Below are 27,861 nucleotides of genomic sequence, written 5' to 3'. Positions count from 1 at the left end.
TCGTTTTTTAATACTTTTACACTGTTAATTAAGAAGCAACGTGACTGGGCTGTTGTAGTTGTCTGTGATCACCCTTCAGCTGCCTCAAAACTTACTATCCTCCCAATCAGTCAGCCCATCAAAATCTTTGAGAACTAGGTTCACATGTTTTGCACCCACGTTTTCCAGCATACTTCCTCGCCTCCTGTTGTTTTACATCCACTTTGTAGCACTTACCATTTGACATATGCGCATCGGCATTCCAGCGCGCGTTGTGACTGGAATGTTTTTTTTTCATGGAAACATTATTGCACTTCGCTGCAGACGCAAACCATCAGCATCTATTTCATATTCAGGTTGACGTATTCATCGCTGACCTGGACGGTGGCAGTGTCACTTGCCCGGAGAACATTCCTGTACCACAACTTCCCGAACCCTACTTTGAGCAGGTCGTAGAAAGTCTGTTTCAGGTTAGTTTTTTCCAGCTTTTGTTTTGGTAAGTAATGTTGCTGACACTATGAAATGATTGTGTCAAAAAACCAGGAGCTTGTTTTTCAAGAAGTGCGTCTGTTTGTTTGTGTGGGCGTATATATACTTGACACCGCTTTATGTCCACTCGCTAATTTCCAAGCGGACACTGCCAAAGTTGGATGGTTTTCTCTCCATCTCTGAACTTCTGCTTTCTTATGAGTTGACTTTTTGCGTTTACTCATGCAAATTTCGTCCCAACTTGCAAAGAAAATAAACTACCGATGCAAAGCAGTACTTTAACTGTAATTTCAGCTTTCGGAAAGTGTGCCACAATATCAATAGGAAACCTTTAAGGTAGTCTAGTCTAGTAGCCATAGCTATTGTTCTATTATTATCTTGTTGTCCATTGTCAGAAGAATCAGATTTGTGAGAATTGAGGTGGATTTTGCCGAGTTTACATTCACCGCAGTTTCACTTTTCGATAGCTGTCTGAAACGCGCCGTTCCTTCCGTAGACACATGGTAGCTCTTTTTCCCCTATTTGGAAGCTAATTTTGAATTAGTCCATCGTAAAAAACTATGGCAGTGACGATGAAAGGCGTCTTCAACCTCTCAGTTTGTGTACTCTTCAAATCTCCATCGTCGGCATATAACATCTTGTTAATTGAGATCTCTCAATATTTTTGACTCAAAACATTGAGTACGCTGGCAATACCGCTATTATTGGACCATATCCTCTAGAAATGTTAATTATTTTTTAATAACCTAAATAATCCTGCTGTTTGATTCAGCGTGTAGCTAACACTTTGGAAGTGTACGGTCTCACTGAAAGACTAGGTCGGGTCATACCTAACGCACCTGCGGACGGATCAATCGACAAATTTGTTTATGTGGACACCCTTATATATTCAAGCGGACTGGAAAGTCCAGGGTAGCCTTTCTCCAAGTGTAGTTCAAATGTGGCATCAGTTTGGTTTGGTGCACTCTTAATCAGGGACGTTGCCACTACATTCAGATCTTCATAGACTCTCTACCCGCTCATCGGTCTCTCCGAAGCACCGCTAGGGTCTGATGGGAACATGGGATCAATAATGCGAAGGACGCCGAACGTTCTTCAGGAAAAGTAACTGCCTGTCAGTAGATCAACTGATCAGACTCCGTAGACTATGTCGCTTAAGGCATGCACTTCTCGTGGCAGGGGATAGTTTGCCCCACAGGAGCCTCTTCGCCCAGTCATGTACCAGGTGTTGACGATTCATGGTTGTTCGACTATTCGGATGAGGATCGGGGGATGAAATGAACCAAATTTTAGTGAGCCTGACAGATTTGAACCTGTTGCGCAGCCAATGACGGTCAATCCATTACCTTTAATACGTAGCTTACCTACTATCTGGTTTATCCGACAAACGGAACAGTTGGAGAAGAATCAGATTTGTGAGAATTGAGGTGGATTTTGCCGAGTTTACATTCACCGCAGTTTCACTTTTCGATAGCTGTCTGAAACGCGCCGTTCCTTCCGTAGACACATGGTAGCTCTTTTTCCCCTATTTGGAAGCTAATTTTGAATTAGTCCATCGTAAAAAACTATGGCAGTGACGATGAAAGGCGTCTTCAACCTCTCAGTTTGTGTACTCTTCAAATCTCCATCGTCGGCATATAACATCTTGTTAATTGAGATCTCTCAATATTTTTGACTCAAAACATTGAGTACGCTGGCAATACCGCTATTATTGGACCATATCCTCTAGAAATGTTAATTATTTTTTAATAACCTAAATAATCCTGCTGTTTGATTCAGCGTGTAGCTAACACTTTGGAAGTGTACGGTCTCACTGAAAGACTAGGTCGGGTCATACCTAACGCACCTGCGGACGGATCAATCGACAAATTTGTTTATGTGGACACCCTTATATATTCAAGCGGACTGGAAAGTCCAGGGTAGCCTTTCTCCAAGTGTAGTTCAAATGTGGCATCAGTTTGGTTTGGTGCACTCTTAATCAGGGACGTTGCCACTACATTCAGATCTTCATAGACTCTCTACCCGCTCATCGGTCTCTCCGAAGCACCGCTAGGGTCTGATGGGAACATGGGATCAATAATGCGAAGGACGCCGAACGTTCTTCAGGAAAAGTAACTGCCTGTCAGTAGATCAACTGATCAGACTCCGTAGACTATGTCGCTTAAGGCATGCACTTCTCGTGGCAGGGGATAGTTTGCCCCACAGGAGCCTCTTCGCCCAGTCATGTACCAGGTGTTGACGATTCATGGTTGTTCGACTATTCGGATGAGGATCGGGGGATGAAATGAACCAAATTTTAGTGAGCCTGACAGATTTGAACCTGTTGCGCAGCCAATGACGGTCTTGCATTTAATCCATTACCTTTAATACGTAGCTTACCTACTATCTGGTTTATCCGACAAACGGAACAGTTGGATGCCAACGAAATTATTGGGCCACTGCATCCAGTGCGTGGCAACTAACCCCTCATTCTCTGTTCTCGATGAACGAAATTCTATGAGCTAAACTAGACTGAGGACACAGCGGATGCCGCACCATTTGTTGCAACGAAAAAGAAAGAAATCGTTCAACTGTAACACCCGGTGCCTAGCTGCCACGCCACCCGAAGGAAGCGCGAGGGCTGAGATACTGCCAAGTTGTCCAAGCCTAGACAGAGAAAATCGAGAGACAGAGGTCGGGTTTTTAAACCACGGACCTTCTGGTCAGTGAATTCGCGTTCTGGCCACTTGGGCCATCCCGCCCTTTTTTTGCAGCAACCGAAATCACTATCATGTGACTTGTTGTTGACTGGCTTATCGAGTAGTGATTTCAGAATTTCTACTGACCAATCCTGACCCATGCATCTCGCCGGTTCGTCTGCGATAAATGGATGCCACCAACCAGTCTCCTTCCGAAACGCTGATGCATTGATCTCAGTTATTTTGCATTGGAATGTGGGTTATTTGCCCTCCTGCGCTACTTTGTAGGTAGCCAGGACTGCATCCAACATGTATTCTGCTCCTTTACAGTCTGCGTAACTTGCGGATGCGTTTGTCTGTTTGCAACTTTTTTAGCCTTGATTTAATGAAATGTAATGCAATGGGATCTGGCACCACATCTCGCAACGAGACTCCATTCATTCTGAGCGGTCACTAACCTTTTAGGTGTACACCGTTACACACCACTAGTACACACTACTCATGTTAACCAACTACCATAATCCGTGTCATTCATTAATAATTGACATCTTTATTGTTTAAAACATTGCTTTTAGATTCTCAGCCCGGAGTTACTTACCGCCGATCACGTGTACCCACCCAAACCAAATGCGCCTTCAGCTGACCTTATCCACCAAGATAAACAACTACGTGCCGTTTTCCTCCGTCTTTTCGCCTCTCTGTTCTCTGGCTATCGGTCGTGTCTGAACATCACGCGCATCCATCCACAACCAGTCATTCATTTCAATCAGGTATTGTTTTGCATTTTCTTCTAACTGTTCGACTGAATCAGTTTGACTGACCTATTCTTTCAAACCCCATTATCACTATTTTCGCTCACAGCGAACGGTCATCTCTCCTGTTATTGACTTCACCATTCCGCCACTTACCTACCAAACGACGTATCCGTTTTTGCGTCATGTGGTCTGGTGTCGCACTACCTTAAAAGGGATGTCATTCCCCTACCCTTTGACTGCCAGTTGTGAAAGTATCATATGGACTCATAGCAACTATATTGAACAGTCCTCAGGGTTGGACGAATCAGGAGCTGTTTGGCCGATGGTTTGGTCAGGTCCACTAGCTGATGTGCTTGTCAATTAAGCCCACCTAACCTGGTTTTAATGCTGATAGACGATCGATCAGAAAAATAGCGCTCCAACCTCACGAACAGCGCGTTTTAGGTGTCACAGGACGTATACATTGCCAGTCATGCACAAGGTGACTCTGGTTGGGATTAGCAGGCAGACTTGTCTGCTGTCCATTTGTCTAGAGAATGTTGCGCGTTCTGGGAGTCGAAAACGCATCTTACTGAGTGTAGATGCAGTCAGACCGTACTGACTGTTTGCCGTCCGATTGACTACATAGAGTGTGTTGTCGACTCCAGAACTCTTAAACTACCATCTTTAATAGAATAATTCGGAATCCCCTGTACACCAGTTGTCCACGTTTCCACTGTTATCAGGATGGTACATCTGAATCGTGCAATCACACCTCGTGCTTACGAACGGTCTAACTACTCGTCCTAAGTGGAATGAATCATTCCAGTGTTCTGACAGATGCCCCATCACGTTTCGTCTATGCTTTTTAGATAATTCGCACCCAATCGCGCCGGTACGCAACAATACGACTCGGTATCCAGGTTCTGGCGAACACAGTGCGGTCAGCTCATTTGGCTTGTATAATCTCAACATTAGGGCACTCTTGCCATGATGTGGATTCCCCCATGCTTAATACACATAAAATCTCTTCGGGAGCTTCGGAATAGCTGGTCACATTCAGTTGCACATTGCCGAGCGCCGTGCACGGTCAAATTTGGCCTCATTTGCTAGTAGTAGCATGCGGGTTTCCCAAACCACTGTCAAGACTTTGGGCTTTGGGCAGTCGTCATGATTAACAGGATGAAATCAAGAGAAAAGTTACGTGCTTAACTCTTACTGCGTTTACTGCGTTTGGAAGTATCTTAGTCAAAATTCGACGACGTGCTCGTTCCAGCGTTACGTGAACGTCAATCACCAGTTTCCGTCGCTCAGATTTAATCATGTACTGCGGTCGTCATTTTGACTATTTTCTATTTTCCTCTTACTTCACAGTCGTTATTTGTAATGCTCCGGAAAATATCGTCACAAAATGAGTTTTTCGAACGCCTACTCTCGAGCATGCGATTCCACCAGTTCGTTTTGGAACGCGGGCCGCCATTCCGTGTCTGCGATGTATTCGATGAAGTTTACGATACGGCTCTGCCGCCGCACAGACGGTCGATAGTCGAGCTATCTCCTGCGGATGACCTGCATAGCAGTCCCTTATCAACTCAGAGCTTGTCACAGAATGACCGTCTGAGCCAAAAACTGTTGGAAAATGTGAGCTGTTTTGTTCGTTTGTTGCTCTTTCTCAGGTCTGCAAGTTTCTAATTTAAGTAGTGACAATCGTAATAAGTATCTTGACCTGTTGCTACAGGCGGTTTCGGAGACGAATAGCCGTTCAAACTTTTTATTTGGGCGCAGTGCACGTTAGTTTCCTTGTAAAATTATTCCTTTGTTCGAAAACTTGTTTCCCTCTCCATGGTAAATCAGGTTATTTCTCCCAGTCCGAATTTATATCATTCCTCCCTATTCTATCCCCAATAACACAGGGAATTTTGAAGATCGGGATTTTCTCTCCAAGTAGCTTTTACCGATGGCACAAAGGTTCGACGTCGGAAGAAACCGCCTTCCTGGGTCTTAGCTGTCAGTCGTATCTTTTTCGCTCATTTCAAGCCCTTTGTGGCGGCAGTCCAGTTCAACGTTTTATGATCTAAGTGATGTCTCCAAAAGTCTATGAGTGTTTCTTGTCTTAGATCTTTGGTCTCATATAGATCAGAAGAAGCAGCAGGGTGCATGGTGGATCATTGTGGGCAAATTCGCTCGTACAAGTGGCTTGTCTCTGCTCAAAAAGGTTCGCTCGACTAGCTAAAGCGGAGGTGACAGTCATGTGGAGTTCGACCTTCATGGGGGTTCGTATTTACGAGCAGGAGCATCGGGTGTTCTGTGTGAATCTGAATGATCGCCACTAAGTTGTGGACACCGAAATTCATTCAGCGCACTAACTGGCACTGTAGTCATACGTGACTGGATAGTCATTAACCAAAGACGTGTCGCTGTTACTAATTTCTGTCAACATGGTAAACAATGCGTGGAACCGAAACGAAAGGACACCTCGCTAACCTCATACTTCGACAACGAGGTAATAAAAAAATTATGTTTTACGAGAGATTGTTCAGGCAGAATGTCGACAAGCGAATGCTGATTTCGAAAAATGATCAGGTAATACGCGCAACCCTTTCTACTCATAGCTAGGGTATTAGGCTGTCAGGATGAACAACCTTCACATGCGGCAATGATTAGAGCAACCTTTAAGTTACACGTTTGATCTCTTCTTATGATGACCAACCTCACTCAGCGGAGAACACGCCCCAAGAGAAACGGGATCAGCCGGATGCGACGTACAAGCGTCGATTCAGTTGGCGGTTCTTGAGGGTGGTATGAATCGCATATCATTGTCTGGCTGATAGGGACAGCATGATAGGTATTTACACTAAACTGCAGATCAGTGTCAGGAGAACTCTGTATCAGAGTATTTCTTAGTCCAGCTGTTCAGACAGTGATTACAGTCGGTTTTCCCCCACTACCGCGATCTTTGTGTACAAGTCACTGTCCTCTGTAAACCATTGCGACAACTCTCCATTTCAAAAATCGCTGCGATGAAGGGCGTTCTTTTTTGTGATGCAGGTTGATTACGGTGTGAACAGACTGCTTTACTGCGATGACCATTTCACGTGTGTACACAAATTTCCATTTCACTCTACTACAATGAGCCTCCAACCCGTTATTTGGTTTCACAACTTTCTTGCCACATTCCACAGACGCCGACCACGGGAACAATGTAGTTCTGTAATGGAAACGTCCTATAAATGCACTCTCGTACTCTTTGCAAGGTTGTTTCAGTCCCTTTCTTTCAGTTCTTTCAGAAATCATTCGAGTCAAACGCAAATGTCAATTTGAAATGCCTTTTTCAGGAATGTGGTGACAAACCAGTGGAGCATATCCTCCCCAACGAAGCTGTGGAGGCACATAAACGCCTTCACCAGACACCCTTTCCCAAGCTTGACAGTCGCCTAATTGATCAGCTGACTTTTGAAGCATGCCAGAAGAAGAGCGTGAAGTAAGCCTTCCGTTTGGGTTTTAGATGAACCGGTTTGTCACCGGTCGTCTGCAGTTTTATCCCATTGACGATTGCGGGCCTAACCTTTCCTTGAAGTTTTCTGTCTCAGCAGAAGACTTCCGGACATCCTCATCGATTACTTCACTTCTCTCGCGTTGTAAAACAATGCATGGTCGTTCTTTCGGTCTTGGCCTTGAAAAATTTCGGGCATTGTTTAGAAACGTATTAAATCCAACAGAATAGGGTCACTGAACACGTTTGAATTGCCTTAGAGCTTCGTATTGGTTCCTGACAAGGATGGCACATCATCACAGTGCTTCTTTGTTATCTAAATTAAATTTCTACTAAAACTTCGACATTGTCACTTCCTACAAACTGCTTATAAATTTCATCGGAACAGTAGCATTTCTTCATGGGATATCAGAACCTTAATAATTCTTGCCTGTCGAGGTTTTAAAACATTATATTATTGTCAAATAATAGAACGAAGTGAGTGGGTCGGGGGACGGTTCAAGGTTGTACCTCCACATTTAAATGGTAGTCTTTCTATGTACAGTTTTGATTCCTATGGTTCACTCACAGAAAGCCAACAACTGCAGGCTTCGCCTACGTAATAATAAGGCAAACGCGTGGGCGAGGTCCACCACGTGATTTGTAAGGACCATATGTCCACTTCTATGTGATATTGGTCATGTTGCAAGAACTGACCGGACGTCTTTTGGGAAACGTTCAGAGAGCCTATGATAAACATTTAGATCATGTCTACTGCGCCTTGCGAGTTATCTGTGAATGGCATAGAAAGCGAATTCTTCGGACCAGTTCGTGGACTTATTCTTAAATATCATCCTTCGTATTGGGTTCAGGCGCCATTGGACAGTAGTGTATGCACACTGCAGTGTGAACTTATGCTTCTGGTTAATATTTTGGACGTTGTCTCACCTGCGAACAAATCAACTTGTGGTGACTCATCATTAGTTCATTGTTTTACATAACGATCTGCCGTCGTAGGCATTGTAAGGTTTGAAAAGTTTTGCGGTTCCCTCAAAACGGGAACTAGCATACCTAGGAAAATCAACGAAGGCCGTAAGTGGTCTTGTCAGTTATTCTCTGCTTTCGGCCGATATGATGAATCATCCCCGGAACCTGTCAGTGACATCCAACTAGTATCGGTTGAAGACGTTTCCAGGAAGATAGAGGTCTACAGTACCCCCGGGAAATCGCGAACCGAATTCCAATTCAGGTGCGATTGAACTGAACACCACTAGCTTCGGTTGTAGTGATGACCGTTGACTGATTCGCCGAACTGGTAAATTTGTTCTAAAACGCTTCATCGTTAATCAAGGTGAAGTCGCCGTTTGGAAGTGCGATATTTTTGTGGGGATTTCGTCCTGTAAGTGAAGCCAATGTATGCTGAAAAGCCGAGAAGCACTGTGCAACTGTTTCATCCTTATTGGGAATCATCATCACGAAACTCCGGAGAGTCTCGAACCCATGACCCCCTGACTAGTAGTTCGAATACTCAACCGCTGGGCCGCGAGCGGCTGGTCAGCAATGTGATTAAATCGCAGTTAGACAAGATATAGCGCCAATCCTTCAATCACGGGGTGTACATCACGCGGTCACATGTGTTGAATGGCTCCTGGAGCAACTACTTCTCAGATTGAGGTTTCACTCATCGGATGAAGTTTATTCTTCCGCTGAGCTACTTATAGACTGTTGATAGTGTGAGGACATTTCGGAATTTCTGTGGAGATTTCGTCAATCCCAATCGTCAAATGCAACTTCGTCCCTCAGGACCACATCACTCCATCAGTATTTAACCTGGCGCGTTTCTTCGAGTGGCGTGAGAGAGTTCTGTTTATCTGCGATAAGTTTGACCAAACCAACTTTTTAAAATCTAAATTGGAGTTTGCATCACGAAATCTCTGTGAGGCGCACTGTACCATAATGTTTCTTCAGGCGACCGGTTTTGTTGTGATATAGTCAAAACTTATTAAACCGATTTGCAAATTTCGCGGGGCTTCACCTGTTAGCTTCACAGAACAGTTCAATTTTCTTCGTTTGAGCGGTCGTACCGACAGTATCCGTTAAGATGTAACTGTTCGATATGATTAGGAGCGTATATGTTTATCTCGAGGAATCCCGCAAAAGTATCATGATTAGTCTTCAAGGCGGTTTTGCTGGTACACTGAACTTGCCCAAATTGGCAGCCTTTGTTTTTATGGGAATTCGTCATGTTTGGGGTAGGACTTCGGTTCCTCTACAAACTAACCTGTAAGCATATGAGTGCGAACTGGCACCATGGGTCATTCTAGTATTAAACGACGTTCTTCCAAAGTACGATAGAATTTATTGCTTTGACTGATTGAGATCTTTAAGATATTCAATATAATTTTCCCCCACCAAACAAACATTCAAGCCTAGAATTTGTCCCCAATCGGATGCACTGGATTTTACGCACCACATCAGTGTATCAACAATTTTATCCCATTTTTACTGGCTTTTATTTAGGTCATTACGAACGATCACTTTTTGTTCTATTTGACCACGCTACCTTATCACCAATACAGGAGAAGTAACCTGTCAGCAGTCACACACTAGTAACATTTATTCACCATACTTGCAGTCAATACTGTAATTCAGCTGTTACCAGTTCCTCCTGATTTCCACTCTGCCCCCTGTATTTGATATTCCGGATTAATATGTTACTTTTAAGGGTACCTAGAAAATCACAAGATAATAATACAAAAAACTATGAGGAACTGCTTCTAACAAGTGCCTTTGACATTCCTCAAACGGAACCGGCGGTGGGCCAAATTGCTAGTGTGTGCCGTGAATAAGGATTTTTACTTTGTCGAATTTACTCCCGTAAATGACAGCCGACACTTGAGATAAAAACTCCAAATCAGTTGACGCGATTACTGACCTATATCTATTTGATGCTGGTTGATTGGTTTGGTACCCATAAAGTATCTTCTTCTGTTGTGCATACCATGGAAACATTCCCCAGTGCTCAAACAAGGAACAACACTGTAACCGGAGATTTTTTCGTGGTACAGATGTCTTTTCGAAGACTCACTACCCGTTGACATCTGCAGTCGTGTTGTCAATGAAAGTACCGTGACCCTCTTTGGTCATGACCGTAATTTTTGACTGAAAGTACCATGAACATATCCTAGGATGAACCCGCTAAGGTTTTTTTTCTGGCATTGCGGGAATATGATCGACAGTACGATCGTCAGCAACTGCTCGGCGTGACAAACGGTTTGGTTAATTAGATCAACAATAAAACAGTATCATTTCGAAGGAGTGATTTTGGAAACAGTGAAACGTTCCGTGTTCAATTTGCGGGATCAATTCCGCACAGTAAGGACTGCAGTAAGAACAATCATTCCTCAAAGTATTTTAGTCCGTAAAATCGATGCTGTGGCTAGTTCTTTTGCGAAGTTCCTTGATTCCATGAAAACGTGAAGTTATTTGGACGTTTGGTCGGTCATTTCTGAGTCGTACCATAGTTCTGTTCAACTCACCATTGATCGTATACGACCCTTTCACACAGGTGCGCGATTTGTCCGAAACCAGACAACTAGAGTTTGTTGGTGCTAGTTGTGACACATTGTCCATTTTTTGGATTGTTGTACTTGACCTGTATTTAGGGTCACTCTTTGGTGCTCATTGACTTTGTACCGTGCACAGGACTTATTTGAGCTGTAGCCGTTCTTGTTCGATCGTACTATGTTTAACTTCAGCGAAGTATGTATCAATCCATGTCTTATTTGAAGAGCTATTCATCTTCGTGGCATATTCACATTCCGTTGCCATTCCACCATATTCATGCTGTTTATGACCTACCGTATTTGGAAGTGCACACTTTCGAAAAAACTGCAATAAACTCCGCTGCTCCAACCCGGTCCACTGTTCGCCAGCTTGAGTGCATTTGTGATGTGAGTTGTCCTATTGCTGCCGCCTGACTTTTGCTCCCTTTCCCCACTCACAGGAAAGTGCAAAATCACAAACCGGAGCCACGTTTTGTTCCTCAGGGTCTGCTTCTTGATCGCCAGCTTTTCAAGGCCAATATGTATCCGGATAAGAACCGTGTTATTCGCGAGTTTATTGCAGATATCTTTGATCAGCATATTACGGAAGCTCTCAAGGTACGGTTTCTGTTTGATTATTTGATTCGGTTTCAGTTTTCGACCAAGACTGCTCCTATACGTAACTTTCTTCTGCTAGTCACGTGTCCGCCGAAGATTTCGTTGAATCATACCTTTGCTGTTTTTGTTCGCTTAGCGTGTGCATGTTTTCGGACCACGTTTAAGCTAATTACCACTTTGTTTTGTGTATCAAATTTTAATCATAGTTTCTCTGCAATGGAGTTCGGTAAGGGGATTTAGTTCTCATCCTGTGTGAAAATCCGTCAATTCAGGTTGACCCATCTAGTGATTTAGCGTTCACTTTTAAAGTGATCTCCATATACCGCCTGAATGACAGGTTTTTTCACTTCGATTAACTTTATACTGAATAATGTCTCCAGCTGTTCCCGCAGACTGTAGGGTCACCTTCCCGCAGATTTGTTTTTTTTTGCTTGTGATCTGCTAACCCTCTGGTACCGTCCTCCTATCTTAATGGAAACACTAAGGGAAATGAACCTCTTGGACACAGCAACCAATGCGAAGAGTATATGGCCGTTCTGTTAGTAGACTTTCCTGGGTAGGACGATTGTATTGCCTCTTGTAGACAGTTAGCACATGTTCGGTTGATTGAGGGACTTTCTCCACAGTTTACCGTTCTTTTTTGGTAGAATGTTCTATTTTCCAAGGTATCTGTCCTACTTACTAGACATACTTGATCTGATGCATCTGCGACTAAGCAAATTTCAGCGAATTTGTATTTGTTTATCTAAATTCTGCTGTTTCAGTCAAGGCAACTGTGCAGTTTTCTTAAACTGACTTTTGAGTTCCGGCATAAGAATTGTTAGTTTGTCGCCTCTTGGAGTCCGCTTCATGAAGTCTAGCAAGTTTCTCAGAATGGAACATACCACAGGGAAAAGGACTTCTTATTGAGGACAACCTCTCTACCTCACCTTAGGCCCCCTCTCACGGGTGAGTTATGCATTAAATCGTGACTAACAGGAGGCGTTATTGTAGTCGCTCCAAAGTAGTCTTACCTGGGCAAAGACCATTCTACGGTTTGCTTCGCACACTTCGACAGAGTTTGTCCGTTATCTTCATAACTTGGGGTTTTCCATACCAGTTACACGTCGATTATTACGACGTTAATGGTTGTTTTCGCCACCCTTAGAAATAATATACACAACCTAAACTGTTGTGCTTCAGGCTGTGTGAATCCTCAGAACGGTTTTTATCAAGGAGAATAAACCAAGCTCCCACTGTGACTGTAACACTCACACTGCAGCGCACTTTTCCGTCTACACACACCGGCTAGGCTAATGATGATTGACCTACAATTACAGTTTTGTGCCTTGAAATGGCATTCGCCTTATGTGCGTTTTGCAGGATACTTGTTTGAGGGCGCCGAATGGTCTGGTTATTAACTTATGGGCTGAGCAGAGAAGAATTATCCTAAAATGGTGGTGGTATGCGAAACAGCGGATTGATTGGTTCAGTAAATCTTATGGTTTATCGATCCGAATGAATCATTTCATTTAAACAAGTCAAGGGTAGATGACTGCACTGAATACCTATGTGAATCCAGTGTACTTGCACTAACGGTAACAATGTGGGGGCGAACTGGGGCACACTCAGGAGAACAGTCAACGTGCACGTGGATGTGAACTGTCAATTTAGGACGAAACAGCTTAGCTTTTTCACGCTTGCTGCCACCGCACAATCAGGTTATTTGAGCCAGATAAAGAGTTGCGTCAAAAGAGATATAGTACGTGTTCAACAGACTAGGAGGAGGCAAAATGACACCAGAAGACGAATACATTTACTTTCCATGAATTGGAAAGTTAGTTCACGTTCTTACCCAAGTACGTTTTTATTCGTTTGTTCTTCAGTTGTACTTTCGATCTTATTGCTTCTGGATCTTTAGTGATAGTCTTGTTCCTTACGGCGGCGCTCCGAAGCCAGTAACTTCAGGTGATTACGTATGGAGAAATACTAGTCTACTTTTGTTGATTCAGATAAGGAACAATCCTGTATTTTAAGTCCTGTCGTCCTCAAATCTACGGTCGTGCTTTCCAATTGGGGGAAGTGTGTCTCGTATGACTCAATTAGCTCTAACTTTCGGTGATGCACAGGCTTATGGTCGGACGCTGCATACCTGTCTTTCTTTTTAGCATTGTCGCATTGTGACATTAATCAATAATCGAACAATCATTCAGTAAAAAGTCACATCTCCATTCTTTCTGCTAGCTTTAGACTGTTCGCGATGATTCCAGTTTCTGTATTTTCTTTCATTAGCGATAAACGATGCCCAAGCGAAGTCATCAGTAAACTCGAGAAGACAACCTGACCAGTTCGGGTTTTTGGCGAACAGATTGTAGACTGAATTTGAGATGACTTGTTTTACTTTGGTCTTTCATCCAGGATTATAGCGATGACTAACATATTCGTGCCTGTTTAGATAAATCCCAGTTCGGAGTTACAAACCAGTTGAGGCACAGTTACGTCACAGTACACACGCATTCCAATCTACCTGAAATCACTTCCACTTCATTCACTATATCCTCTGTATTGCTGGTATGTTCGCAGTAGTAACTTTTTCGGAGGCTTTGAACTTTTTCCAAATAACTCGAAATCGGCCACTGAGTTACGAGAGCGATTAAATTCTCCCGAGTTGATGGATGCTGCTGAAGCTGGTACGCATACAGAAGAACATCCAAGCATTGCATAACTGTCGTCCCTGATTTTAAAAGCAACTTTCTTCTGTATGTCTCAAATATGCATGCAAAAAACGCATATTGAGACTGGCTTTTAGAGTATGGTAAGACTCGCTCCAGGTGAATTACTGGTCAGGTTGTTGGTTTTTCTGAGGGACCATCTTCTTTTGCAAATCCCAGAAAGGTAAAAAAATATTGATGTAATCAAATGTCATCAGCAGCGTGAATTTCCTGAGGTTTTGCTGATTGACTAAACGTATCCTATGATACCTCATAATTTTGTCTGAGACTATATATATATATATATATATATATAGTCTCTAGTTGCGTCATATTGGCGTTCCGGTGGGTCGTATGAATATACTTTTTCCAGGCCCTGAAAACAAACAACGGGCGTGTCGAATTTTCCTTGACCTTATGATAATTCCCCCATTCATCTTATACAACTTTTAGGATGGAATGTATTCTCTCCACACACATCCTTTAGTTTTCATCTGGCCATTGTTTTGAATCTCCAGCCTCTAGACACTCGGTCAGTAGCTGATTGTGCTTCTCGCCGTTAGCAAGATGAACATGTTTGTCTGACTGGTTATTACCGACCGGCGACGTTTGCATGCCTTGCTACTTGGTGGCATTTAGTGGTTCACCAGTTTTCTGCCTGCTTTTCTACGCCGCCGCTACGTGCAGTTCCATTGGGGTGTTCAACAGAGTTTTTTGCAAGTAACAGTGGCAGACTTAAAGCCACCAATCTGTCGATGAGTGTAAACCTCAGATTCCTACTCATGTGAAATTCCATATGTCGGTCTGTGTGCACACTGTTCCTCCATCTTCAGCCGAACTTGCAACAATAATAGGAATTCGACGCCCATTGATATCGCTGGCGCATGTGTCATTTTTGTAACCTGGGCTTTGGAATTCGGATCCTCACTGTGAAATGTCCAACAATTGTTTCGTTTTCCTGGTGAAACCGGTCTGCTTTGTGCCAGCCTGTCGGATCAATATTCGCGGTGGGAAAATCCGGCTTGGTCATCGATTACCCACTTGCGAGTTATTAGGCTAGTGATCCCAAATTTTACTGCACTGGTGTGAAAGGTCTTTAACTGAATGCAGTTCAACCGGAATTTAGTGTGCCATCCTGGCCTGCTGTTTTTAAGATATACTCTGAATAACGTTTTTGTGGAAACCTCATCCTTTCGCGTCCAATTCATTCGCAAACTTCATTCACAAAACATGTCTACCTAACACTTACCTTTTTCTGCGTATTGTTTTGGCTGATTCCGTAGATTCTCATAACCCAGCCACCCGGTAATATTGATAAGGACAGGTAGGAGCTGTCCAACGCTTTTACCAAACACTACGAATAATTTGTGCTCTAATGTTTTTGTTTACGTCTTAAGCGGCGCAATACCATTCGACAGGATCTTAGATCACGTCCAATACGTCGACTTTTTGTGGACGAACTGCAACGCTACGTTGTACCCTCAACTTCCGTTTCAATGAACGATGCTATCAATGACCTCTCGAACAGCGCCAGCTTAAATTGCAGCAGTAGTCGAAATGAGCATGATCAACGTGCTGTGCTAACTTGGGAACAGTTTCAGTTGATTGTTGATTTGCTGGACGAGGCCCTGTGTCAGGAGAGTCAATCGGAAGATTGTGGAATTGCAGCAATTGTAATGGATCTCAGCACTCGGTTCACGACAGTGAGTGAGCACTTTTTTGCATCTGGCTTTGATGGGATACATACATTTGAGAGCAGCAGTGAATAATCGACGTCAGATATTCCGAAACTTCCACTAAAGTCTTCAAGGTTCGAACGGTCTCTGACTGGTTACCTCTCTTATTTAACACTGTAGATCAGATAAAAAAAAATCTGCCCTTCCCGAACTGGTATTATCTAGTCCCTAATTTGGAAGCATTTCTCCTGATCTGTGAGTTCACTATGACAGGGTTTCAAATCAACCCGTACTGCTAGGTGGTGATTCACTGCACTAATTTTCTAAATCGCCAATACCCGTTTGAATAATGACACAAGAGATGCACAGTAGTTTTCAGCTCTTCAGCATAATGTAATCTCGTACTGATCGGTGCTATCCCACTAATGCTGAGTGCTCTCTCACGATAGTCGCCCGAGAGCACATCACGGGTGACGTGAGTTAATGCCCGTACATGCGCTGTCTATCTGCATTGCTAGGGATGATATTTGCCTTGTGAACGTGACTTGATGACGCTGCTGATAAACTACCTCACACCAGATTTAGTGCGCTCAATTCTCACAGGGTGCGTGTTCCAGCCTCTCATGGGATTTGGAGGGCGCGCACTTGCGTTGCTGTACCTCGGTTTTCATTGTCGTGTTGCTTACCGTTAAGTGATAAAATATCAGTTTATCTTTAGGAATTCCCTGTCTTTAAAATATATTTACCGCCGTTCTGTGCGTTTCTCTGCTTCTTACCGATGGCGTGATGCTCTGGAATGCATAGAGCTGCGTTCAGGCACATGGATCAAGCCCTCTGGGTCGTTTTAAACCCTGTCTGCTAATTTACTTTATTTAGTTTTAGCATTTTGCGTAATCTTTATCATTATGTTTCCTTGGGCTGCGTAGTTTGAAACCAGCTTTTTTCACAACTCGCTTATTGGATTAAATAGGAGCATTTAGTTATCGTAGAAGTGACTACAAATCAAGAAATGCATTTCGCGTTCTAATGATCCGTGAAATGGAACAGAAGGTGTGAATTTGGGAAAACACACCCTGGCACCAGCGGCAGAATAAATAGAGTCTACATCCTACAGTGGGAAAGGTATTGAGGACCCTTGGTCAGGATAGACTATGTTTGTTTGTGTAGTCTTACTAGAGTGTAAGCTTGAGAGACCAATGAACTCCTGATCGTTGGTTTGTATGCGGAGCTGAGCAGTTTGAGCACAGATGTTTTTATCCCTAACCGGCGTGGTATCATCAGCACGCTGTTGTCTGCTAATATGTCACCTAGATTGGTGATCAAGCGCTTGCAAGTAAGTCACCCAGACCAGCTTTCGGATCGTTCGTTTTTCTGCTCTCCGCGCTAGTTGCCAATCACCTAATGTATTCTTCTCTACTTATGTCTGTTCCCTAACAGCAAATTAACCATGTTCGGTACTACGCAAACATGACTCAACAGATTCAGCGTCATGCGATTTGGGAACAAATGTCTTTCTGGGAGAACGTATTTAACGAGCACGTAAACAATCAGATACGACAGTTGTATCTACACTTTGCTGAGCAAGAACATCACGCTCAAAAGTCGATTAGTGAACAACCAGCCATGGCACCCCTTCCTCCCAGGACGGATTTTCGTCAAGTGTCACCTCACGCCGTTGATCGAAGACCCCGTCAGGGCAGTGGCTCACCTTACCCGGGCATGAGCAACGGCGAACGTGTATTGACCATTGGCCTGAGAAGAAATTCCTTGGTAAGTTTGTGTAATTGTGTACACGTGGTATTTGTGGTAGATCAAGTTCTTCGGATTTGTAGCACTTCCACTTCTCACTGCACCTTGTTCACTTCACGTCACATTCATTCATTTAATTGGACCGAATGAGTAACGCTGCGCCAAACTTCGCTTTTCTTTTGTTCTAGCCATGTGTGTTGCCTCAGGTAACTAACCAAATACAAACGGTGTACTTGATTCGTTCCCCGTGGTTACATCTTACCTGTCAATCCATCCGTCGACGCATTTCCTTGCCATTCTTCCGATTGATTCCTTTGTGTGCATGGTCCACGTGAAATTAATTGTCTTTCGATTAGTGTCATCTTCTGCGGCTGACCATTTTCGTTTTTCCATCGGCACCTGAGTACAGTTCTGTGCACATTGTCCTAACAAAAGTTGTCAAGTTTGAAATTCTTTCCATTAGGGCGAATACTTGAGAAATCAGATTGCTAATGGACATTTCGCTTATATTTCAGTTATTTTTACCACGGGTCCCAGCCACAACATCGAGTTCGAAATAGCTCAGTAGTTGAGGCGCGAACTTATTGATCGGAAGGCCCGTGCTTTGAATACAACCCTAGCATATCGACTGGGTAACTTGGGAGTGTCTCAGACCTCGTGCTTTCTTTGGGTAGCATGGCAGCCAGACACCGAGTGTTAGAGATGGACGCTTATTATCATTATCATAATTGGTTGTTAGTTATTATTATTGGGCACAACATCCGCTACCAATGCTGATGTTCCTTTTGGGTTTAAATAATGTCATCGAAATTTCTGTCCAGCTGTTTATAGTGACTTTGTTTCATGCCCATAATAGAAAAACTCACTCCTCAGTACATTTTCCATCACCTGGTTTCGAATCTGCGGACCGACAGCCGGCCCTTAACTGCTCACTTATATGCCCCGTTACTGGGAACGTTTCGGGGCTGTCGTTGACTGTGCATTATTTCGTTCCTGGATACGGTCGCGAGTCCAATATCCAGTGTACGACCGGTCACTCCTTGGTACCAGTAATAGCTTCATGTGCCGAACTTTACTTTTATTTTGTTTAAAATATCTGTCGTGGTTCTAACCCGACCTCTGCCTCTCAACTTCCCATGTCCAGGCTGGGGCAACCTCGCAGTATCCCAGTCCTCGTGCTTCCTTGTGGTGGCATGGCAGCTTGGCACCAAAAAGGTGTCGCAACTGAACGAACGATTTTAGTTCCAGTGGTTAAGTTGATTGTTCAACGTTTTCTGAAACTTTGACTTAAATACCTACAATGTGCTGAATGTCAGTTTGGTGATCCGCGCCTCAGGAACCAAGCAAATTGTATATCTGACTCCATGTTATCAATCGGTTTCATTTTATTGCATAATAGAATTGTGGGTTCCAAAAGACGAACGCCATACACTTTAGCGGCAATGTTTTGAGATAAACATGGTGATAGCGCTCATTTACTACGATCATTTGTTTACTACAATGCATGGAGCGGTATTTTGATCGTCCTCTTGGTTATCCGTATGTTCAAAAGTGTGATCGGTAGTGAATTTTCAAATGGCTAGTGGTGACTTGACTTTGGACATCGTAGTTCGATTGTCAGTCATCATCAATTTACCCTGGACCAACAGTTCGTTCAGCTTCCAAGATCGATAGCCCAACAGATACCAGAGCTCAATAACGGCTGCCAAACAGAGATCCGTGTCGAAACATGTGGGGCCTTTGGCGAACTGCATTCGTTTGCATGTTAAGTGGATGTTAATAGAATGGATGTTACTGTTTGCATCAACTTTATGAGTAGTGCGTCCTATCAGGAAAACACATTGCCGTTTATCAAATATTGCCTCAACCGAAACATAAGACAGCTTTTGTACGGTACATTCAATTGAAGAATATCGTGAAGGAGATTCCTCTGAATCCACTTGAGTTTTCCGTTAACACAAACTTCGTTTGCAAATGAGTACATTTCGCCAGTTGCGTAAAATTTGGTGTTCAGGTAGATACGGTTGATAGCAACCGGGTGACTTCGCCTCCCAAGAAAGGCTCAACTAGCCTTGAGCTATTGGATAGCTGTCAGCAACCTTATACGTATTGTATTTCCTTAAAGGAAATATTGGATTGTTGTTTTTACTATGGCCTTCTTACACCCAAATGAAGCAGAGTAATTGTACGTGAAAGACAATCGAAGACGGAAGTTGTGCATAATTACATTTCCGCGAGATTAGTGGTGGACGATTCTTCAAAACAATCCTGTATGATTCCAAGTACTTCACGCGGTCTGCCGCTGTTGTTTGCCCATCTCGTCGTATTCCGGAGAGGCCAGCAAGTAATTATCGGCTTTACGGGTTACACTCCACACACATTCAACTGTCATTGGTAACATGTCTTCACAATGGATCGATGACGCCAGCATAACAGCCCTTTTCTGTAAGTTACAAGGGAACGCCTATCAATTGAAGACAATTTTTGATCTGAATGAAGGGTTTTTCTCCGAAATCTCATACCTGAGGGATATCCCCCTTATGCACCAGTATCTGGTGAATCGAATGTGCCATCGGCCAAAAGACAGTATATCCTGTTTTGTTTGCACGCTCAACTTAAGCAAGTTCAGAGCTTACAAACAACAAACCTAAAGCTGATGCCTCCCAAGTCAAACACACTTATTTGCATTTACATACACGTTTCGTTCCAGCTATTGCCGAAAAAAGTTGTCATGATTCAAAGTACAGATTGAAGCAATAGCAACGTCATCAGATTTGTGTTTGACTTACAGGTTCTGGAGAGATTAAGCTTGTTGGTTATCTCTCTGTGCAGTTAGGCGTCTATATATGACCAGCCAAAATGAAGAAATGTTCACATAGAAGTTTGCGCAATTTCCAGCCTGCCTAAAGCAAGTGCCCATAATGTGCAAGGAAGACTGCTGTAACCAGTAAGGCATTGGGAGGATTTTTGTTGGTATCGTATCTTGATTGGGCATAATCACACAGTATCAGTAGGAAGTTTCTTCTTTCAACTGCTTCTCCCATGATTGAATTAAATATCATCTCTGTGTTTGGTGAAAATGTAGGGGGGGGGGGGATTGCGGCAATTATTTTCAGAAGTCGACGTTGATGATGGTATACCAAATCATGTTTTTGTTAAAGAACACTTAAGGACCAATCAAAACAGTGCCGGAACAAGTGGAAGCAAGGTGTGAACTTCGGTCATGGGTTCGTGAATAAGAACAGACAAACATGATGGAAATCCATCGGATATTGTCTGAAAATTTATCGGAGGGGGGAATATCGCAGTGCAGTCGTGCATGAGAAGATGACCAAAACCATTAAGTAAATCGCCTCCCTAAACGCCAATTGATGGTATCGGTTTTCTTGTTCCCAACCAAGTAGAATGCTGTCGAAGAGATATCTCTTAAGGGGGCTTCTCGCTCCGCTTATGGTAGTTCGCAGTCGATGGGGAACGTTTGCCCAACTTTTTTATTTTGTGTGATTCGTTGCTCACGACAACACGCATATGTCGTTTCAGAATGTCAAACACGCTGACTTCAACAACTTCGAAGCTGTTTTTATTTTGTTTTGCCCGATGATCGTATTTCCACCAGTGGTGCACTGTCCGTCCTTACCTTTCATCCCTTGACAGTTATTTGTGTCAGCGGCTGTTCGTTATTGTCGTGGGACAGACCACCCACTGATGAATTCAACCGACCGCACATCCCCATTGTTTCGCATTTCTATTGGACGAAATGACGCAGTGGTTAGAACGCGAATTTACCAAAATGTTCGCGGTTCGAACCCAACCTCTGCATCTCAAATAAATCGGCCAGCTATAGCACTCTTTCGGTTCCTAGCTGCCATTCCACCCCAAGCAAGCACGAGAGCCGGATACTGCCAGGTTGATCAAGCCTAGGCTGGGGAAGTCGAGGCGTAGAGGTCGGGTTCGAACCATGTGCCATCTTGACTTTTGTCTGTGCTTGGACAATTCGGCAGTATCGTTACCTCGTGCTTACTGCAGGTGGCGTGACAGCCAGGCTCTGACAGGGTGTTGCAACTGAACGGTTATTTTTATTATTTCGCCTCCATTTTCCATCCAGTTTTACACAATGTTAGCCTTTTCGCTTCCTACTTATTTCAAGACATATGGGATGAGTGAATCGATCGCGAATCGATCGCCGTACACTTATTCGGCTGATTATATTAGAAAAACATGAAGTGGATTTGATTTTGTGATGGTCGATTTACTTGATATGTTAACGGAAACACCCAGATCAGTGGAGCCTAAGTAAAAGTCCTTTGTCCCATCACCCCAGAAGTTCGGCCACCACCACCATTACTCCTCGTGATGTTGGGAATGGAGATCATGTCGCGTGTCTTGTTCTGCATCTAATGTTTTTTCCGTGTATACCAATTAGATCAGGTTCTTACATGCTGCGAACACCCTTGTTTAAATCCTACAACCGAGTGGACAGATAATCGATTAAATCTTTTTATTATCAAGTGTTGCGGACTGAAGTGGTTTTTATGCACCTGTCTAGATGCAGGTTTCAGTCCATAATTACTCGTTTCATTCTATTCGCATTTCACTTCTGATCACGTTCACGCATTCCTTATGGGCTGCAAGCAAAAATGAACTGCTCCTTTATTTTTTGCATACGCATGTGCTCCCCTCTTCCATATCCACATTGATTCCATTCCTGCTCCCCTACTGTGAAGACATCAACATAAAAAGTGATTTTTGCTACTTTGATGAGTAGGTTTACGCTTTTCGTGTTAGAAACACCCACTTACGGAATTTTCAATGAGTAGGACAGCCTCGCTTCTGTCGAACCTGTTCAATATGTACATTTTTTCCATGTTTTTGACAAAGATGCCATCACATACTGACGCGGAGCTTTGCAGATGGCCTGATGAGTTTTGAATGCTGATTCATTTGCTTTCTGATCAGATTTTTGTTTACCTCGCCATCCAATAATTGAACAGATCCTGAACTACCCAGTGTGTCAGACGTTTGTGGACGTGTCTGTCACATCGACCTTTTTCACTATATACCCACACACGATCGATCATATCAAACGTAGCTTGCACTGAGCCGCATATGGAACAGTCTGAAGGCCCTCTAGGTGTGAGTGGAGGGGTAAAGACCTAGTATTAACGGAAAGATACCAGTTCTATAGCTAATAGCTTACTATATTAACAGCCGTTGGTCGTCGAACGGAGTGGAGTTAACTGCTGAACCACAATTGAGTCAACCTCGTGTAGTGGTTACGTGGTTTGGTACAAAGGTAGGCATAGGTCAGTGTCACTTCTGGTTTTATCATCGGTTTACTGCCGAAGACTCATGTGCATTGAGACGGGTCCACTGGAAGCATGTAAACAACTAACCACAGAAGAGCCGGTATTCCAGTAGACCGGTTGTCTAAATAGCTACTAGCACCATTTGTGTGAAAAAATTAAGTGGCGTACTGTGATTTGCCATAGGCTAATGTTAATCCTAGTAATGGTGTCGCCCATAAAACTTCACCGGTCATCGCGGGCAAGTTCGGATAGGACTATATTTCCAACAGACCGATTGTCGCTCCATGTCACTAAGTGTGCCTTGTGCCGGGCAGTTGTCCTTGGTCCACTCAGCTTGTAACGATTTTCGGAAGTGATGTCCCCTCGCCCGTTTTCGAATGTTATAGTCCTTTCAGCATCCCTTATATTCATCCCGTGATGAAGTACTCGTACATTATCATAATTTGCTGTTAACTGTTCACCGTGGATCCAACCAACGCCTGTACACCTGAAGATACTTCATGTTTGAATCCAATGCTGATGACACGGCAGCTATGGATATAATAGGTACACATTCAAATCTGATAGGGCACACCACTCGTCACAATTAGTAATACTAATTAAAATCGGTGAATCAGCACCTTCTGAACTACTGTGAAAGTCCCACAAAAGCCCACCATTCTATTCATCCTGCAGATCATTAATGAGTCAATCTGAGCATCAAATTGGCTGGCGTAATTCCCAAATAAAGCTACAGACATGTTACATACACAAAGATTAGGCCTTGGTTCGATTCCAAATCTGCGTGGACCCCTTGTGGTGCATCAGACGTGTTTTCCCTTCCCATTTGGGGTTACACCAGTCGTGACTTATCTTTTCTCATGATTAATTCATTGTTTATAATTGTCGGGGCATCACTTCAGCCAAGCGCAACACTTACTATGTATTCGCTCAATCGTTGACTTCTCAAACTGGGCATGCATACATCACTGTTTATGACTACGGTTCCTTTTGCTTGCAGTCCGGTCTCCAACGTCCAGCTTACACCACTGCAATGTCGGCTTTGGAAATCGCGGCAGAGGAGATCCGCCTGGGTGGCTCACGTGCTAAAGAAATCCAGACTACATTGGAGCTTCAGGAAGAGAGTACAGTTTATGCGCAGATCATACACTTTATTAATCTGATTGTTAACTTTCGAGTCCCACTCGATGTTGCAGCATCAGCAGCTGCTGTGTACGGTGAATTTGGGGACGGACCGAATGAATATCATGCTGATACACCAGTCAATTTAAGTGAAACTCCCTTTAACGGCCCAAGTCGTACTCACGCACGAGAGAATGGATTAGGACAGACTGATCGTTACGATTCGCTGAATCCGGAGAAGCTCGGATCACCTAGTGAACAGTAAGCATTTCACCTCTAACCAACCCTCGCTGTCCCATTTCAGACAAATTCCTCAGTGGAATTAGGTATAGTTTGTTAGTTTGTCTACCCCTTCTCTCTTTGAAGGTTTGGATGTCCTCATCAACCAGCATTGCCCATCTAACCCACCGTTAGATTGCACCATTTCCTATGAGAAAACATCTTGATCAGTTTTGTGTTTAAAAAATATTTCTTCCACAAATCTTCGCAAACGGGAATTTGAGCACACCACTCATAAGGTAATAAATCATATTGATAATTTCTTCCAGTACTCTCTAGGATACTCTGGATACACCATTTTCGTCTCGTCCTCACAGACTTCCATTGTGTGGAAAAATCAAAATCTCTCGTATTTCGATGTATAAACGATATCACCTTCGCTAATCGGGGGTCCCCTTATGGCCTATTCAAACTCAGGAGAATTTTCTCTGCTCCGATTGGGCTAAAAGTACACTTTTAATCATTTCTTGGTGAGAGTCAGCAACATCGTCATTGACAGCAATACCAGATGAGAGCTTCACTGCCGTCATCATCATCATCAAAGACAGCGACATCAGTGTTGGCACTGATGCTTCGCTGCCGTACAACCATGTCGGTGTACTCCACTGGAGAAAAATGGGGTTTCGATATAACTGAGAGCCTTGCATCGAACACCCGAGGTGCTTACACCTCTAGCGCTCACTCAGACAGTCTGGATAGAAATTAATGGTTTGAACGCCACTCCATCGGTTAGCCGCAACACTTTTCAGTGTTCCCAGCCAAACAGGAGGACGGTCATATGGGCCTCAGCCTGGAAGCGGAACGATACCAATAACAACCAAACTTTTTGTAGTATTCTTCATTCTATTCTGCCAAATTCTCCAATTCTAGGTTTCCGCGACGTCGAAATAGTCACGGAAAGCAGTTCTCGTCTCGACAGGTAGTAACTCGGTGTACCTAACACATGGCCCAGCCACCTGAGCTCACAATATTAGGTGCATCCTTCGAGTGAATTACCGTCCGCTTCACCCAAAACCCTATGATTTGATCACCTTGTTCCGGATTCGTTGATTCCAGCGAATTTCATCCATAGTTCTGGTCAAAGACCTTAGATATCCCAGATCCTTCTCTGAAGGGGACAAGTCTCGTAGCCATACAACCATACAACCCATACTGATACAGACACCTTTTGAGATCCGGCGATATGCCTTTTTGATGCCATTATTGGCGCAAATTGGCAATGCAATTCTGGCCTTGGAGATTCCTGGATTGAATTCGTTTGTCACATTACCTTCCAAGCTAATTCAGCCTCAGAGAGTGAAATTGGAAGTGTAATTTCTTGAATTCATAGGGGCGTGTTCAAAGTTATCCCTAGCAGATTCCAGGTTGACAAGGCTCATGATCGGGATATCTGGAAGTCCGTGTTGATGAGACAATAGGTGGACACAGTTTTTATGCTGGGGATCCGGCAGCGAATTGGAAAACGCTTTTGTTGGGATCCGAACGGAAGACCAAAATGTTATTCGCTGGGCTACCCGCGCACTTGATACATTCGAGCTCTCAGCGCTTTCCAAATTTCACGATCGTGGAAGTTTTTCATTGGATACTTATGGAACTGAATTTTTTCTCTGAGATTGCGCAACGCTACTGAGGTCGCTTCAAACTGGTCCGAAAATCTACACACTCTGGCATGTGTGATATAAACTATTTCTCATCACCGAAAGGCGCTTTTGCCACTTCGAGTAAATCTCGCATGGCTTACACTTCCGAACCCTCCATACATCTATGGCTATTGTCCCCTATATCTGAAAAGCTTGTTCCCACATATTAACTTCTGTTTACTGTGAACCATTTATTTTCGGAAAGATTGTTTAACCATACTATGTACCAAACAATAAAAGTCTTCTCATTTCCATCTTCCCCTAGATAGTGAAATGCAATTAGTTTCTGTCGGTTATTGACAGAATGAGTCTGTGTTCCACAAGAATGGTGTTCCAAACTGAAAAATTTATTCCACTTTGATCTTGGCTGTGATTTCCGTCATTCGTATGCTCCTGTTAGTGATAATCCCATCTTATCACTGAACGACCCCTATATTCGTGGTCTATTGAAATATTGATTTCCCTTCACTCGACTTTATCCTGCATGTGAGGTTAAAGGGCCTTTTTCCAAAGGTGGAGAAATACCGCAAGACATGACCGCCACACGAACTGCAATTATACAACCAATATATCCGATATTATGTAGCTGGAGGTAACCATCAACAACTCTCACCTTCTTTCTTCAAATAATGCATTGAACCTCTGGATTCCTGGGAATCAGCTGGGAAATCGTCCACCAGCTGTGTTGGTTTTCAAAGTGCTCCTGCTGTTCATTTCGATTGCACTGTAAGCGAATGGTCATCACTCGTGACGTGTCAGTATTCGGTTGACTCAGGAGAACGTGTTTTGGTCATGCCAAGAGTACATACTACGATTGCGTGCAGAGAATCTGGTGCTTTCTGACTGTCTCAACGTTTCGTAAATTTGTGTCAGTGCACACTGTGTCAAGCATTAACACTCGAAACCTGAAAACCTTCATTTTTATTCACCTTAGAAAGGTTCAGGGCCGATCCAAACACCCTTCTGTCATCATTTTCACACTTTACTCTCTAGTTTATGGAATTCCTTTTTCGTCCAATTTCTCCTGATATCATGAATGGTGCGCTGTCGAAGCGCTTCGCCGTAATTACTTTTGCTGTTTACTTTCCCATGTTGCGTTTATGAGGTTTGTGTTACGCTCACGTGAGATGAATCTTCCGCCTCGCCAATATCGTACTAACAATTGTTCTTCAGGGCCTGTGCGTTGACTTGTTACAAGTATTGATAGGGGTGATAGTCCGTGCTTAGTGTCTCTCACTTTTTTGAACAAAAACGGCACGGTATGCCGTTTGTTGAATACAGACATCATTCGTGATGTTTCATCGATTTTTATGACACCCTTAGGGCGTGCTTAATTTAACCTGAAATATTCTCATCTTACCCAAAACGTAACTTGGAACAAACTGTTCGATCACGGGTTCGTCTAGTAGCGTTGCATGACCGCCTTTTGGTTGAGTCGCTCCACTTTCGGAAACACCCTCACAGGTTTGCGTTGCGAAGCGTGATTTCAGACTACTACGGACCGTTATCCCTACATTTCAACCCGACTTTGTAACAATTTACGACAGAGGCCACCCAAGGCATCCAAAACATCGGATTATGACAACTTGTCTCCCCCTGTTGTATTCTGCGATTACAGTTTTTATACCAAGCGCACTTGGTTAATAATTAATGAGCCGACCTCTGTAAATGGTACCTAGCTTACTTTACTCTGTGGTAACTTTCACATAGGGAATAAATCATGTTTTCGTATACCTTAATTAGTTCACATCTGGTTGCGAACGAAATATGTTATTTTTCGGACCTGTCAATATCAAGAACTCGTGTTCGAAAGGAGTTATATATATATATATATATATATATATATATATATATACAGAAATTCGAAGGTCTTCGACCAGCCTC

General features: G+C 43.4%; 2 protein-coding genes across 2 annotated transcripts in view; one reads left to right on the top strand and one right to left on the bottom strand.

Annotated features, from left to right (window-relative positions):
- T265_02187 (hypothetical protein) overlaps positions 1 to 27,861 on the top strand; it is a gene marked incomplete at both ends in the record, with an annotated part of 95,797 nt that overhangs the window by 15,855 nt on the left and 52,081 nt on the right. The window contains 8 exons of the mRNA XM_009166361.1: positions 336 to 449; positions 3,722 to 3,916; positions 5,255 to 5,521; positions 7,216 to 7,361; positions 11,359 to 11,515; positions 15,603 to 15,908; positions 17,319 to 17,651; positions 23,937 to 24,319. Coding sequence (XP_009164625.1) covers positions 336 to 449; positions 3,722 to 3,916; positions 5,255 to 5,521; positions 7,216 to 7,361; positions 11,359 to 11,515; positions 15,603 to 15,908; positions 17,319 to 17,651; positions 23,937 to 24,319 — 1,901 coding nt within the window. The remainder of the gene's footprint in view (positions 1 to 335; positions 450 to 3,721; positions 3,917 to 5,254; positions 5,522 to 7,215; positions 7,362 to 11,358; positions 11,516 to 15,602; positions 15,909 to 17,318; positions 17,652 to 23,936; positions 24,320 to 27,861) is intronic.
- T265_02186 (hypothetical protein) lies at positions 19,202 to 19,384 on the bottom strand (the record flags this gene model as incomplete). Its single annotated transcript, XM_009166360.1, has 1 exon — positions 19,202 to 19,384. The coding sequence occupies one exon, from the start codon at positions 19,382 to 19,384 to the stop codon at positions 19,202 to 19,204; it is 183 nt and encodes a 60-aa protein (XP_009164624.1).

This window comes from Opisthorchis viverrini (assembly GCF_000715545.1).
Source record: "Opisthorchis viverrini unplaced genomic scaffold opera_v5_25, whole genome shotgun sequence".
Lineage (NCBI taxonomy): Eukaryota > Metazoa > Platyhelminthes > Trematoda > Opisthorchiida > Opisthorchiidae > Opisthorchis > Opisthorchis viverrini.
This window is presented reverse-complemented; position numbering and strand designations above follow the sequence as displayed.